Source organism: Formica exsecta, unplaced genomic scaffold (assembly GCF_003651465.1).
Source record: "Formica exsecta isolate Colony F162 unplaced genomic scaffold, ASM365146v1 scaffold81, whole genome shotgun sequence".
In the NCBI taxonomy this organism is placed as follows: domain Eukaryota; kingdom Metazoa; phylum Arthropoda; class Insecta; order Hymenoptera; family Formicidae; genus Formica; species Formica exsecta.
Window position 1 is genome coordinate 556,819 of NW_021853581.1, and position 14,963 is coordinate 571,781.

The window sequence follows — 14,963 nt, forward strand, 5'->3', positions numbered from 1 at the left end:
GCTGGTAGTTTCAAAAACATAGGATTTCTTTATTTTAAAATAATTTTTTATCTTCGAATAAACATTTTTTATATTAAAATTTTAAATATAGTATTTAAAAAATTATAATTTTTATTACATGCAACTAATAATTTATTTAATATAACAAAACATTTTTGGAAACAAAGTATATACATATTTATTTATTAAGTAAAATAAATCGAAATTAACAAAATATATTTATTTGATCGAAACAAATTTTATTTTTGATGTATAATTATAAAACAGAACTTATACATATTAAAATATTTATGGGGTATAATATTATTCTTAATTTTTGGTGAGTTCAAATTTTCACTTTTTAAATTACGTGTTATTTCTCTGTTGATTATATTCTATGTGATTCTGTCTCTCTGCCTTTCTTAATTTACAATACGTTACTGGCGAAGGAATGTCGCGTCGCTTACGAATTGTCGTCATCGAGCACGGTCACACAGGTAAAATTTTATTTTTGTCTTCGACGACAATGGCGAACGTGCCTACCGTTCGCCATTTGTGCGGATGTAACACATCGCACACGACGTGCGTTTGAATACCGTGCACGCGTAGAATACACTACACATGTTTTAGCTTATGATTCATATTAATGGAACTCGTATCCCGACGTCGCTAATAAAGAGTTCAACGGCGTCCCCTCACAATGCAACATTAACGATATTAAGAAATTTCTGCCTTGAATATTTATTTTCAATTTAAAAGGAAGTTTCGCGGAATGTTAAACAAAGATCGATCTTTTTATAATTGATTGTGTGACGACAATTCTGGCGAGATATCTTACCACAGATAAATTGAGAATTTTTTTTCTATTTATATTCTCGCATAGCTCAAATTTTTTTTTTTTTTTTTTTTTCGTTGACTTTGTCAATAAGATATCAAATAGTATGAATAAAATATTGGAAAGGAAGGAATGCGTATGCAAATTATTTAACGGCAAGGAGTGATAAAAATTCCAAATAATTTAGTGAGTTATTTGACAAATCAATTCGTGATTTTGAAAGATGAGATTTCTGATAAAACTCACGCGATCGAAATCGATCGCCCAGTAGCTTAAACGGATAATATATACTTTTCTTTCTCGCGCAGTGCGTCGACGAGCTACCCCAGGAGATGCGTACCTTGCTGAAATTGGTGGTGGACCTGCCTCCGGTGGCCCATGCCGCGGTTTCCGGCGCCCTCGCCGCGATCGGGGCGATCGTTCTTCTGGGAGCGTTCATGTGCTTGGCACGTGCCGCCAAACGTCAGGAGAAACTTCACCTCAGCAGTCCGTTGCCGGCGAACGCAACCAACACCAAGACTGGCCAGGTGAATCTAGCCTTCAGCAAGTAAAAAAAGAAAAATTTACGGGTGTCAAATTTAAATCGGATCGTGTGATTGAGGGAAGTCGACGAGTGCGCGAGTGCCTCGAGTCTCATCCGGCGACGAGAAACGCGCGAGGACCTGTACGATAATATGCTTATCTTATTGTAAGACGATGGGCATGTGTTTTATCTCTCGATTAGGATTGTTACAGGCGAATTTATCGAAGAGAGAGAGAGAGAGAGAGAGAGAGAGAGAGCGACGCGAATTTTACGCCGATGTGTTAGATTATTTATGTTACGTCACTCGCGTGTACTTCTCTTCTTTTCCCCTCCCGTTTTTCGGGAGCGTATTTTGACAGACGGATGAGTCGCGTAAGTACAAATAAATTCGAGATTTGTGGAGCAAGTGCTTCAGTATTACGTACGTAATTTTACGAAATTAAGACAAATCAATGATATTTTTCTGTAAAAGAACTAACTCTCCGAAAATTCATATCAAGAAAAATACTTTGGGAATAAATAATATTTTACATTAAATTCGATGAAATAATATTAAATTCGATAAATTTAGAGTCAATATTTTTTTTTTAATGAAAATTCTATATTTATCGCATTTTTTAAAAATTCTTATCATTGAATTTTTTTGGGGAATAAAATAACACTTTTATTAAATTAGAAATTTAGTTAAAATAGACGAGAAAGAAAGATTTTATTACACGTTTAGTTGTGATTTACCAAAATCTTTTTATTCTATATTATAATGCTAAGGGGAAAAAAATCCGATCTTTTCACAGATTATCTATGACGCTTCTCGGTGCAATATTTTTTCTTGACAGCATGAAAATGAAAAACGTGAGTTATGTCATTCTTCCGAGGAACTTGGCGATTGAAATTTACGATGACATTTATAACATACCGTAATTGTTAATATTGATGAGCGGCTTTCCTCGTTCTAGAATCGAAAACATTACAGAATTTTAAATCAACGTTTAATCGCGCGAGACGATAGATATAATTATTGTTGTGAATTACCGACGTTATTATCGAAGATGAAATTGATATTCCGTCCATGAAGCGTCCCGAGGCCAAACTACGTTCGCGACTCCTTAATCGGAATTGTTTTCGCGAGTGTTTTTTGCGACGAGGAGTATATGTGTAAAATTAAGACATATTAATAGCAGAATGACAGAAATTTTTTTCTGTACATAGGAACTTGGCCGATCGTTATCGTTTACTAATTGTAATTATCAAGAATGTACTATTTCTCGTTATTTTCGTTTGTACATGTATTACTATTATTTTATTATTATATATTACTATTATAAATAATATTATTCGACGTAGATATATTTGTACGATAGAAATCAAAAGATGCCAAATGAATTGTGTGCGAGAAAAAATAATCAGGTTATTGGTGTCAGTGTAATCATTAGATGGTTGTATTCTTTCGATATGTATTTTACTAACTCATAAATCACGCGCGTATAACTCTATGAAAATAAAATAGGGTATCAAAAGAAATATATATTTTGATTTAAATTCGTAAAAGAAAGAGGGAGGGAAAGATTGGAAGCTTCTACTCTTATCTACTTGTACTTTTTATTCACGCATGTATGTATTCCCCTTCTCTCCTTCGTTCTGGGAATTTAAATGAAAATTTCTCAAGCTTCCGTTCTTCCTGCAGTGAAGGACGGAATTAAAAACTCATGAGAATGCAACAGGTGAGGAAAATATACGATAGAATTAATTTTATGGTGAAATATCGATTTGGTGTTCACAATCATTCCGCTCCCACACCAACTTACACGTCATAAGCTGACATATTGCGACACGCCGATGTTATTGCGCACAATAATAAATATTATTACGCGTTATCGCCGACGCACACGATGATCGACAGTGCGTGTCTTTATATGTGTAACGCGCGTATCGTGGAGGTGGAGACAGCTTTTTTGCGAAAACAAGTCTTTCGCGCATTTTTTAAAGGAATTGAACATTTATTTCGTTTCTCGGAATACGTCGTTACAAGAATTGTCGGTATTTTAATACGACGGATACAGGTCCGATATACACGTACACGGACGAATTAATTAATAAATCAAGCGATTTTTAATTTACGACCGCAGAAAAAAATTATTTCCGAAACACGTGAGTGAAAATCGACGGAATTGCGGAGATGATTGCAAAAAATAAAGATTTATACTAAACAAAATTTTTTTTTAATCTATAAAATAAAGATATATGACATTTGTATTATGTATATATATATATATACTTTTTTTTTTCATATCGACACATCGAGAAATTCTAAAAGAGAATACAGATCAAGCAAAAGCTCGCGTGTTTCTCTCTTCTTCGTTCCTACATTTTTGTTAGAAAAGGCGACACGTATATACATTGATATATCGGTTAAATATCGCGAGTGTCGCAGGAACCCAACAAAAAAAAAAAAAACAAAAAAACTTAAATGTTAAAGCACCCTACATCGTGTATCTCGCTATCGAGATAACGAGCTAATTAAATGGTCGTATGTAATACGTACTGCTACGTGTCAGCACTTAATTTTAAGTACGGTTGTCCATCACATCATTGGTAACATGGTACATACCGTCGCACGTAATACACCGTTGCGGTAAGCAACTATTTGATAATAACACGACAAATGTAATGTCACGACGGATTGCATCCGTCTCTACATAATTACATATAATTTCGACGCACTTTCAAAGCCTTAATCACAACTTGGCCGCGTTGCGGGTGTGTTCCTTTTTTTTTTCTTTTTTCTTTCACGTTGCAACGCGGTACGTCAGTTTCTCGTAAGAGCCGGTCCAACGACATGGAGCTTAAAGTCCATGAGAATGAACTTTACGCTCTTCGTCATCCGATCTTTCTGGATCGATTATATTATTATATAATATTTTCGCCGTCACTCGGCCGTAAATCGTAATTCTGCAATATCGTACAAAATAAAAGGAATCCCGTATCGCATTGTTTATATAGCTAGCTTAGATATTTGTTTTAGCGCACCTATCTTTTTTTAATTTTCGTCGTTTTACCTACTTTTCTACAATATAAGAAAGAAAGAAACATTCTCTCTCTAACATTACAAGTACAATAGAAACTAATATCTATATTCGTAATTTTTTCAAAATGTTTGATACGGATTGTCGTAATTCGAACAAGTTGATACTGTTTATGACTAATAACTACTGTTTATAACTGAACTATTTTAATTCGATACATTATTAACTAAATATTTTTAATATGTGATTTTAGAAGACTGATATTTTCGTGTTTCTTTCCTCATCTCTGTCGATTATCATATTAAAATTATCTCTATAAATACAATAATAATGACAGAGTGTGTATCAAATTGTTTCACATATAATTTGCTATGTACATTATTTTAATTGCACAACATTATTATTTTTACTCAAGATGTTATAAATTCCCGTTTGCAATTTTGCGAAAGCCTAACGATTTGCATAATCGCATAATATCTTCTCTATTCAAGGCGAATATCGACTCAAAAACCCGAGACTCTGAAAACCGTCTCTGAAGAAAATTTAAGAGGCGTTTTAAAATGTTTCAAAAAATTAATCTTTCTTTTAGACACATTCGTGCTATCTTAGAATCCTTTTCCTCTCCTCGGATGCACTCTTTCGATCTCGAACTACTACTTTTTTTCCCTGTCGATTCGATAAGATCGTTTATTCAGACGAACAATTTTCTTGGAAGGCTCTTGTCCCGTTGAACGCGACACTTCCAGAGATAGGTGACCAGCGCGCTCAAGGAGAGTATCATGGCTATGAGACTGCACCATTGTAGAGCCATCTCCACTCTGGCAACTGTGAAATGCGCCTCTTGAAGGATCTCCAACATCGATTCCGGAATCTTGTCTACCCCCATCTCCATCCAGATGAGCGGAAGAATCGCGCCGTCCTTCAGTTTTCCGAGAAATGGCACGCCAATCGCTTTTCGCACCTCCAGATTCACCTGCGTTCTTGACCAACCGGCCATGGGAGTCGCGATGCGCTGGAGACAAAAATTTTATTACATTTTTTTCTTGTTTTTAATTGCGGAAGCAATGGAAATACAATTAATTATGCTTTTTAATATCTCTCATAACATAAACTATCTCTCAAACATAAATTATATACTGTATACAGAGTGTGTCAAGTCAGATCAATGAAAGGTCTTATAGGATCTTATAGGAAATTGAATTTGGAACAGAAAAGATCCTATAAACATAGATCCGGAAATGCTTCGTTAAAAATTTATAGCTAATAAACTCTCTGTAAGTAATTATTTATTATCAAAATTAAATAAGAACATTTTTATGTTTGCATTTGGAATGTTTGCATTATGAATGTAGTGTTTACACAAAGACCATCAAAAGGTGGTTTATTCAAGTTTTTGCTTTTTTCGTTGTTTTCTGTTTATTTTCTTTTGAACGCCTTATCAGAATTAAATAAAATTGATATAATTTAGTTTGTTATTTAATTACACATCAGATTTATTTCGTTACTTTTTTCAAATGGATGAAGAGTTTTGAAGTGATTTTTAAAAATCATCAAAAAAACGTAATATTTCGAAGTTTATTAGCTATAACTTTTTAACGAAGCGTTTCCAAACCTATATTTATAGGAACTTTTTTGTCCCAAATTCAATTTTTTATAAGACACTGAAGTTTTATTGACCTGACTTAGAACATCCTATATATATTGTTCTGCAAAAGAAAAAGTAATCTCGAGATTCGGTGTCTTTCTGCAAAATAACGCATTTTTATAATCGTATGCTACGATAGAGACACTATTTCTATTATAATCTATTTTGTACGAAAAAGGAGATTTACTTTTTATTCTCTTTTTTTTTGTCTATCCCATTTACTCGCTCGACCATGCCGAGATTGTCGAGGCTTCGCGATCCCGTGCTTACCGTGACGCGATCCTTACTGACACCATTTCTCTGCAATCAAAAAAGAGATGCGCGATTGAAAGACATTTAACTCATAAATATCTCACATAAAATATTTTTGTCACATAAAAATTTTTTTGTACTGCTTGTTATTCCAATTTATAGACAATTTGCGCAAATTTATTATATAAAAGTAATGTTATATGATTAAAGAAATGAATATTTTATACCGAATACAGTAGTAAAACTTCTTGTCATACACACACATACATACATGACTTATAAAATATTTTTTTTATGAGTTTATTTTTATTTTCTATTTATCATAAAATAAAAATATTTCGAGAAAATAAATAAGCTCTTTTAATAAACACATTTGTAAAAAAAATTTTATTGTTCATATCGAAAATCTTTCTGCGATTAAACGCAGTTATATACGTACTGTAACCAGGATGCCAAACTTGTCGTACGGTATGTCACGCTCGAACATCATCAATGGTTTGACCATGTCAAAGAGACGGTTGTCGTATCCCCAGATGAAACCGCCGGCTGTCTCATTGATAAAGGACCGCTCTTGTAGGGTCGACAACACTGTGTTGATGACGAAACGCACCGCAAAGCTCCGATCCCGGACGTACGCGGTGGTGAACATCAACGGCACATTCGGCACCAAGATGGTGTCGTTGTCGGGTCTACCCCCCATCCACACGAACGATCTCTTATCCTGGAAGGTCACCGTGCCGTTCTCGTGCATCACCACGTTCACGCGATCCTTCGTCTCCTGGTAGATGTAAGGACCGAGTTCCTGGACGCGCAGCTTGCTCGCCCTGTCCGCCTCGAAATCCTCCACGTTCGTATAATTGAAGATGCGAATCTTGTACTCGAGCTTGATAGGCGGATGCTGCCACAGGTCGAAGGTACGAGTGCCGTTGCGGAGTTCCATCTGCGAAAGCACGTAGTCGGAGAAGGTGTCTGTGTACCAAAAAGCGTAGAAGCTCGCGAAGCTCATCAGGAACATGCCGCAATAGATCCAAGTCAGCCAGCTGTGAAGACGATTGCGTCGAGTGCAATGCTTCATCGCTTTCTTCTCGATGTCGAGCGCGGTGTCGACCACCGAGATTGCCATCCCGATTCGTAGAAATTCAAAGGATAGTCTTCACAACTTAATTAAATCTCGCGAATTTTGAGAGGAACACACAGATCGGTTTGAAACCGCGATCGAAAGTAAATCCCTCTCTGAAAAGTTTTCTCGTCCAAAGCTTAAATCAATCTAATCTCTCGTAGAAAGAGAGAGAGCGGAAGACGAATAGTTAAACGCATCAGATAAGAACTTTGACGAAGTCGTGGGAGCGCGAACAGATAAATCCGTCGTCGTCGACGAGCAACGTTTTCGTCCAACTAATGCTCGAGTCACAGCCAACGGCGTACAAAAATCTCCCCCCTTTTGGTTAAAATCCAACGATAACCTTACCGCGGTGATGACCTCTGATGTTTAACACCTCCCGATACACAAATAGTTCAGAGGCGATCCAGAGCGCTTTCCAAACGCCTTCTCCCCCCGTTCTCTTTCAGGTATTCGAATATTTCGGGGAGAGACTACCTGAGAATTTCACGTGCAAGGAAAATTCCGAAAGACCCTTGAAAAATTTTTAGAAAAATAAAAGTCTTCTTTTTTCTTTTTTCTGGCATTTGTACGTAAGATTACTCGCTTCTGGTCAATCGCAAACACAATGCGAGAAATATAGATGCAGATATTCGAGGAAAAACAGAAAGATGAGGAAGAATAGAAGAGAGCTCACTGTCAAGGTCGTCGTTGACCTGGGTGTTAAAGCCTCCCCGCTAAAGTGCTTAGGAAAGATAGCGCCAAGTAGGGTTTATTTTCGCACCACGACTGTCAACGTAATAAATCGATGTCATTCGATTCATTATCGGGAGTTAAATAGGAGTCTGTGCCGGATGGGGGATCGTACGACCGCATTTTATCGCCGGCAGACGGAAAAACATGATTCGAGATATCTCCCTGCTCGGGAAAACTCAAAGGAAACGCCGAGGCTATCTTACAGTTATTTACGTATATATATATTGTATATATATACATATATGTGAAAGTGAAACACCGATCAAAAATTTGTCACGGTATAACAATAATATAAATAGTCCGAATAATTTTTCACTAGGTACCTATGTGTCCCTTTTTTTTTAATTGATGTTTCATTGAAGAATGTATTAAAACTTTCTCATTCTCAGAACGTACTAAACGTATAATTATTCGCATAATATAAGTAAAAAACAGTTGTACATAATTAAATGATAATTTCTAATAGCCATCTTGTAGGGTCGACAACACTGTGTTGATGACGAAACGCACCGCAAAGCTCCGATCCCGGACGTATGCGGTGGTGAACATCAACGGCACATTCGGCAGCACGATGGTGTCGTTGTCGGGTCTACCCCCCATCCACACGAACGATCTCTTATCCTGGAAGGTCACCGTGCCGTTCTCGTGCATCACCACGTTCACGCGATCCTTCGTCTCCTGGTAGATGTAAGGACCGAGTTCCTGGACGCGCAGCTTGCTCGCCCTGTCATTCTCAGAACGTACTAAACGTATAATTATTCGCATAATATAAGTAAAAAACAGTTGTACATAATTAAATGATAATTTCTAATAGCCATATACAGGGTGTCCCAAAGCACCCTTGACAACGCTCGTGAGCAAGTAGAGCACAGTAAACTGAACAGAAAAGTCCTGTAACATTTTTTAGATAGCGGTTTGCAATCGTAATAATAGTGTGAGAATCTTTGCTCTAGTTTTTTACATAAAGCTTTTACGTAAAAACCTTTTATCTCATTCTTGTTGGAATCATGCATCGAACGCATGAAAGAAATATAATAATAATGTCAAAAGAATATATAAGGATCCGTGAAGATACATGTAATTAAAACCAAGATGTCATGCGGAAAACGAGATCTAGCTCGATGTACGTGCTATCTACGGTCAATACATTAAAATGATTTTTACAAGATCTTGTAATTCTAATGAAGTAAATATCCCAGCAAACACAGAATATAACTGCTATATAACATGGGAATAACATGTAATGTAACGGTTGTTATACCTAATTTAAAAAAGTCTTTAAAGTCTTTAGATAATGCTACACTTACGTAAATCATACTGCAGATCACTTTATACGTGGAAATATAATTTCTAAGAAACTTATCTCTTCGATATTTATGTATATATATACATTTTACTCATTATATTTTTATAGATGTAGTGGCGCCTTTCATTTTCTCCCTCTTTTTTTTCTATCAATTAGCAAATTGAAAAACATTACGTCAAAAAGATAAAATAATTGACTGGAAAAGTTAATAGGTTAAGTTTAACGTCATACATATACAGGGTATTCCCAGGTCATGTCAATGAAACTTCAGGATCTTATAGGAAATTGAATATGGAACAGAAAAGTTCCTATAAATCCATAGGTCCGGAAATGCTTCGTTAAAAAGTTATAGCTAATATAAATTCTCTGGAAGTAATTAGTTATGATCAAGATTTAACAAAAACATTTTTATGTTTACATTTGCAATATTTGCATTACGAATGTAGTGTTTACACAAAGACCATCAAAAGGTGGTTTTTTCAAGTTTTTGTTTTTTTCCTTGTTTTGAGCTTATTTTCTTTTGAACGCTTTATCAGAATTAAATGAAATTGGTGTAATTTAGTTTGTTATTTAATTACCCATCAGATTTATTTCCTTACTTTTTTCAAGCAAATGAAGGGTTTTAAAGTTATTTTTAAAAATCATCAAAAGAACATAATTTTTCAAAATTTGTTAGCTGTAACTTTTTAACGAAGCATTTCCGGAATATGTTTATCGGAACTTTTTTGTTCCAAATTCAATTTTCTATAAGATCCTGAAGTTTCATTGACCTGACCTAGAACATCCTGTACATGTATATTTAGGATAGCCATATTCATTTCCAAAGGTATTTTGTTCTTTTTTGAAAACGTTTGAAAATTGTTAAAATTTATCCTAATTTTCGCATAAAATATATAATTTAAAAATGTTATAAAAAGAAGAGATTTTTTATATAATTTTTTAATATTGTATTGATTTATTAAAATTTTAAAACGTTAGACTAAATATTAAGTAACTTCATTTATCATTATATAATTCATTTTTTATCATTATATAACCACATTTTATCTTGATTAGTCTTAACACGAAAAGCATAAAATATGTATACATCAACAATTTATACATATTAAGTAATTTTTCATAAAAATCCTATCATCTTTCCACAAAGTTCAGCGCCTGGCTCAGCGCAAACAGTAGCAATATTGTGCAATTTATGTGTGCATTTTTTTCTCCTCGATGCATGCTAATTGCTTGACGTGACTTGAAACATGTCCATTCGATGCTCTATCGTAAAGTATTGTTGTGTTATGACTAGCGGATGGCCTCTTCACCCGCGCGCATCCTCCGCTGCGCCTCGTAGTTTTCTCTTACGTCGTCCTTAACGTCGTACGATGATAAGCAGCGAGCCGCTTTTATCTCGATCGCGTGTATGTATAATTACGCAAGGGTAACCGGCCTCAATAACGTGATCATACCGAGCACATCTGACGAAATATGTGCGAGTATATGTATAACAAAATTGCGAAAAAAAATCGGACTCGAGGCTCGAAGACGCCGGTGATAAGAATGGCGATTTGATAGTCTGTCGAATCGAATCGAATGTCGTAACGTGTTGTCGGGATGGCAACAATAATAATAATCTCGTCGCGAGAATTTACAAGAGAAGCCAGATGGATCAGACGCCAGATGAAGAGATTAAATCGATAGATGGATTCACATATACACGACTGAGATTCTTTCTACAAGGTCGTCAAATCTTTTCGTTATTTTCACAACACAAAAATAATCGCGACACCGATTGCATTCTTGCAACAGTATTCAATCTTGTCGCACTTTCCTGAAAAAACGAAGATAATTGATAAGGAAATATATGTGTGCTCGAATATAAAATATTATACCGTCGTATATAAGATATTTTTTAACGTTTCTTAAAGTTTCAAATAATCTAAATTACTGCAGAAATCACGATAGGAATTAATTAGTGTAATGTTTCAAAACATTTTTGACGAGCTCAAAGGTGTATCTGTCTGCTTGTCGATGTCATTGTTGTGGCGGCAAAAGATATTCGCCCCTTTTTTTCTCAGTAAACACATATAAATTAACATAATTGCGATTCTTCTTGAAGCCGCCTAAAAAAAAATTATCCATTTAATTTACGAAAAATGACTTCATTACGAGTTTTCACGCTGTCACAAGAAAAGATGAATGATGAGAGACGATGAGAAGCATTTATAGAATTACGATTTAATTGTCCTATGTAAATGTACATTTGTAACAAGTGACCAATGTGCGTCTCTGCCTTACAATACAAAAATCGCCAGAATAATCTTTTTCTGGGCGGCATTTGTACTTTTATCCCTTCCATATTTTATTGGATCTCGCTATTAACCTGATCTTTCAAAGACCATACACAATTGCGTCTTGCAATTATCTAGGCTGTGGCTATTGTAGGACATGGTTCTATCGCCGGAATTTTTGAAGTCGAACGGATAATTGCATCGTCCTCCATGGCATATATTGACTTCGATTCTTGCTTCTCTTGCTCGCTTTGCCATTGTACCTGTAACATGAGCAACACACCATAAGTAAATTCCATATATTTCATGAATTTCATACAAGCACATGTCTAAAAAAAACGTCGTAATCAAATATGTTAAACATCTTTTAAATGAGTTTCAGACTTCGTGTTTTTAGTATATTAAATATTAAAAAGCACCTTCTGTTTGTGCTGCTTAATGGCTTCGAGACACCTATCCATGACCATCTTTTCCGTTAACACGCCGTCCTCTGAGGCGTAGGCCGCCGCTTGCCAAGTGACTCCGAGTTTTGCCAACTCTCGCCCAGACATTCCTTCTGTCAGATCGGCCATCTTGCTACACAGCGAGCTGTAGTCGAATTGCGCGACTTTCAATCTCTTATTACCCTCGATTGCCGGCTGCAGGACAAACTTGTCAAAGTACTGGCGGACTAGACGCTCGCGTTCCTCGCGACCCGGAAGACGGAACTCCACCATCTCGTCCAGTCGATCGTTTACCGCCCAGTCAAACTGCTCGGGCGTATTCGATGCAAGCACCAGCATAAACTTGTTGCTCTGTTCACCGGTCCGGTACAGGAACGCGTTCAACATCGCCCGGAGATCCTCCGAGATATGCTCGCTTGAGCGCTTTCTTAGGAACGCGTCCGCCTCGTCGATGAATAGTAGTAACCCTTTTCGGGACGTCAACGCCCAATCGAACACCTTGTGAATGGCAGTTACGCCGTCTCTACCCAACGGCGCCAGATCACCACCCGTCACGATCGCGTAATCCATACCAGAGTGCTCGGCCAGTTTCTTCGCGAACATGGTCTTGCCGGTTCCCGGCGGACCGTGCATCAGTATGTTTCTATACATGCCGCGATTGTGCTTCGTGTTTTTCGTGGCTATCGCGATGTCGCGCAGCCTCTCCTCGAGTTTCGGCGCGAGAATTACGCCGGACAGCGCATCGGTCTGTTTGCTTTTCAGCTTCTTCGCCGCTTGAATTGGATGCTGGATGGTATCGAGGAACGTAAATCTAGATGTCTCGCGCACCAACGACGGTTTCCCTAAGCGAGACTCGATGTAGCGCGATGCCACGCCAGTCGAGCCTTTGGCAGTGTATATTCCGAAGGCTACAAGCGACAGACCGCCCGCCGCCGCAAGGATCTTATCCCAATCTTCCAGCATGGCTTTGGCTCCCGAACCTAATACTGAGCCGGCTGTTCTGAAAGATATAATAATTATGAAATTAAATTTATAATTATAATAAAATATAAGTAATGTATTGCTTGCTTACTTTATAGATTCTAAAACGGTAATCCTCTTCTCCGAGGCTTTTAATCTAATCTGTTCTAAATTAAGATCTTGATTTTCTCTGTCAACCTTTGCTTTGGCCTTTAATTCCGCCTCTAATTTTCTCATCTCATTCTTATGCCTCAATTCCATCTCATGCTCTATCGTAGCTTTCCTCATGGCTTCTTGTTTGGCTACTGATTCCTCTTGCCTTCTCAGATTTTCGTCGTTCATTTTTTGTTGCTGGATTAATTGATCCTCGTAACGCTTTCTAGACAATTGATCTTGATATTGTGCCCTCATTTGATGCTGCTTTGTCTCTTCTTGCATGGTTTTCCTTCTTTCGTCAGCATCCACTCGCTTTTGCTCCACTTTAAGTTGTTCAATACTGGCTTCGTACTTCTTCATTTCAGTCTGCAATTCCACTTGTTTTGTGGTTTCTTGCATTTTGGATAGATCCAAGGCATCTCTTGCATGTTCTATAGTTAAATAAAATAATATTTTACTATAAGTATTTTATAATTTCACAAAGAATATCTTTGACATTCTCAACAATTAACAAATAGTATAAGTTTAATTTGTAACAATATCATAATCAACTATATATCATTTCTAAAATTAACGTTATAGAAAATCTCATTTTAATAATATATATTTTTTATATATTTTTTTTCTATAAAATATTGGAGCAAAAATAATATTAATACTTTCTGCAGTAATATTTATATGTAATTAAAGAAAAATATGAACGCAAAAAATCTCAAATAATAAAATCGCAAACAACAGGTATATAACTGATAAGTAAACAATCAATTATTTTACCATAAGTAATTTATAATCTCACAATATCTTTATCATTTTTAACAATTAACAAATAGTATAAGTTTAATTTATAACAATATACAATCAATTATATACATTATAATTTTTAAAATTAGTATTATTATAAAAAAAAATTCTCTCGTTTTAATAATATATATTTTATATATTCTCTCTATAAAATATTAAAGCAAAAATGATATTAATACTTTTTACAATAACATTTATATGTATAATTTAAGAAAAATCTCAAAAAAAAAATTAAAATAATAAAATCGTAAAGTATGTAACTGATTAACAGACAATCAATAATAATGGCATTGTCATCGTCTCGTCAGTATCATTTACGAAGATCCGTGTCTCGGAGGTTCGGGAAAAATCATTATTCGCCGGATCAATCGGTGAATTCACCGCGGAAAGTTGCGTCATCGAGCACGCGAGATGTCCCTTCTCCTCCTGCGCGTGCCCATCCTAACCTCTATAAAACCGCTGGCTTACGTAATTCTACGCGTAATTACATCTCACGAGTGATTGTCAATAACAAAGAAACATCGTACTGGATCGTTCGAGTTCTCTTGCAGCCGAGGCGGCTCGTTCCAGGGCGCCCGAGTCGAATCTGTATGCTTCCATTTGAGAACTGCTAATCTTCGGAGGGTTGTTACCGCCACCGCTGCCGCTATCGCCGCCACCCGCCCCGGGTGGCGGTTGCGCGATGAATTGCGAAAAATCCTGCGGCGGCTGCGAATTGCGATAGCCGAATAACCACGACATTTTTTCCTTCCTACGCTCGTACCGGCGTGCTCCTAATAAGATTTAGGTTAAGCTCGCGCGCCTCTGTCTCTCCGTCTCTCTTTCACGACACGCGCGACGTCTCGGAGCCTGTCACGTGTGCGCTGCTCCAATGGCCCTCGTGTTATCAGGAATCAGGCCTGTGATTAA

At 36.5% G+C, this 14,963-nt stretch overlaps 3 protein-coding genes across 3 annotated transcripts in view; 1 reads left to right on the forward strand and 2 right to left on the reverse strand.

Annotated features, from left to right (window-relative positions):
• Nucleotides 1-2,374, forward strand: part of LOC115244361 (scavenger receptor class B member 1) — a 32,694-nt gene extending 30,320 nt beyond the window's left edge. The window contains exon 6 of the mRNA XM_029821942.1: nt 1,123-2,374. Coding sequence (XP_029677802.1) covers nt 1,123-1,365 — 243 coding nt within the window. The 3' untranslated portion in view covers nt 1,366-2,374. The remainder of the gene's footprint in view (nt 1-1,122) is intronic.
• A 939-nt stretch (nt 2,375-3,313) lies between these two features.
• Nucleotides 3,314-8,170, reverse strand: LOC115244351 (scavenger receptor class B member 1-like). Its single transcript, XM_029821926.1, has 3 exons — nt 6,697-8,170; nt 6,193-6,305; nt 3,314-5,382 (listed from the first exon to the last, which is right to left on the reverse strand). Exons 1-3 carry the CDS (start codon nt 7,378-7,380, stop codon nt 5,052-5,054), a joined length of 1,128 nt encoding a protein of 375 aa, XP_029677786.1. The 5' UTR covers nt 7,381-8,170; the 3' UTR covers nt 3,314-5,051.
• Nucleotides 8,171-11,624: 3,454 nt separating this feature from the next.
• On the reverse strand, nt 11,625-14,963 carry LOC115244360 (ATPase family AAA domain-containing protein 3A homolog). Its single transcript, XM_029821941.1, has 4 exons — nt 14,582-14,963; nt 13,210-13,684; nt 12,114-13,137; nt 11,625-11,957 (listed from the first exon to the last, which is right to left on the reverse strand). Exons 1-4 carry the CDS (start codon nt 14,793-14,795, stop codon nt 11,829-11,831), a joined length of 1,842 nt encoding a protein of 613 aa, XP_029677801.1. The 5' UTR covers nt 14,796-14,963; the 3' UTR covers nt 11,625-11,828.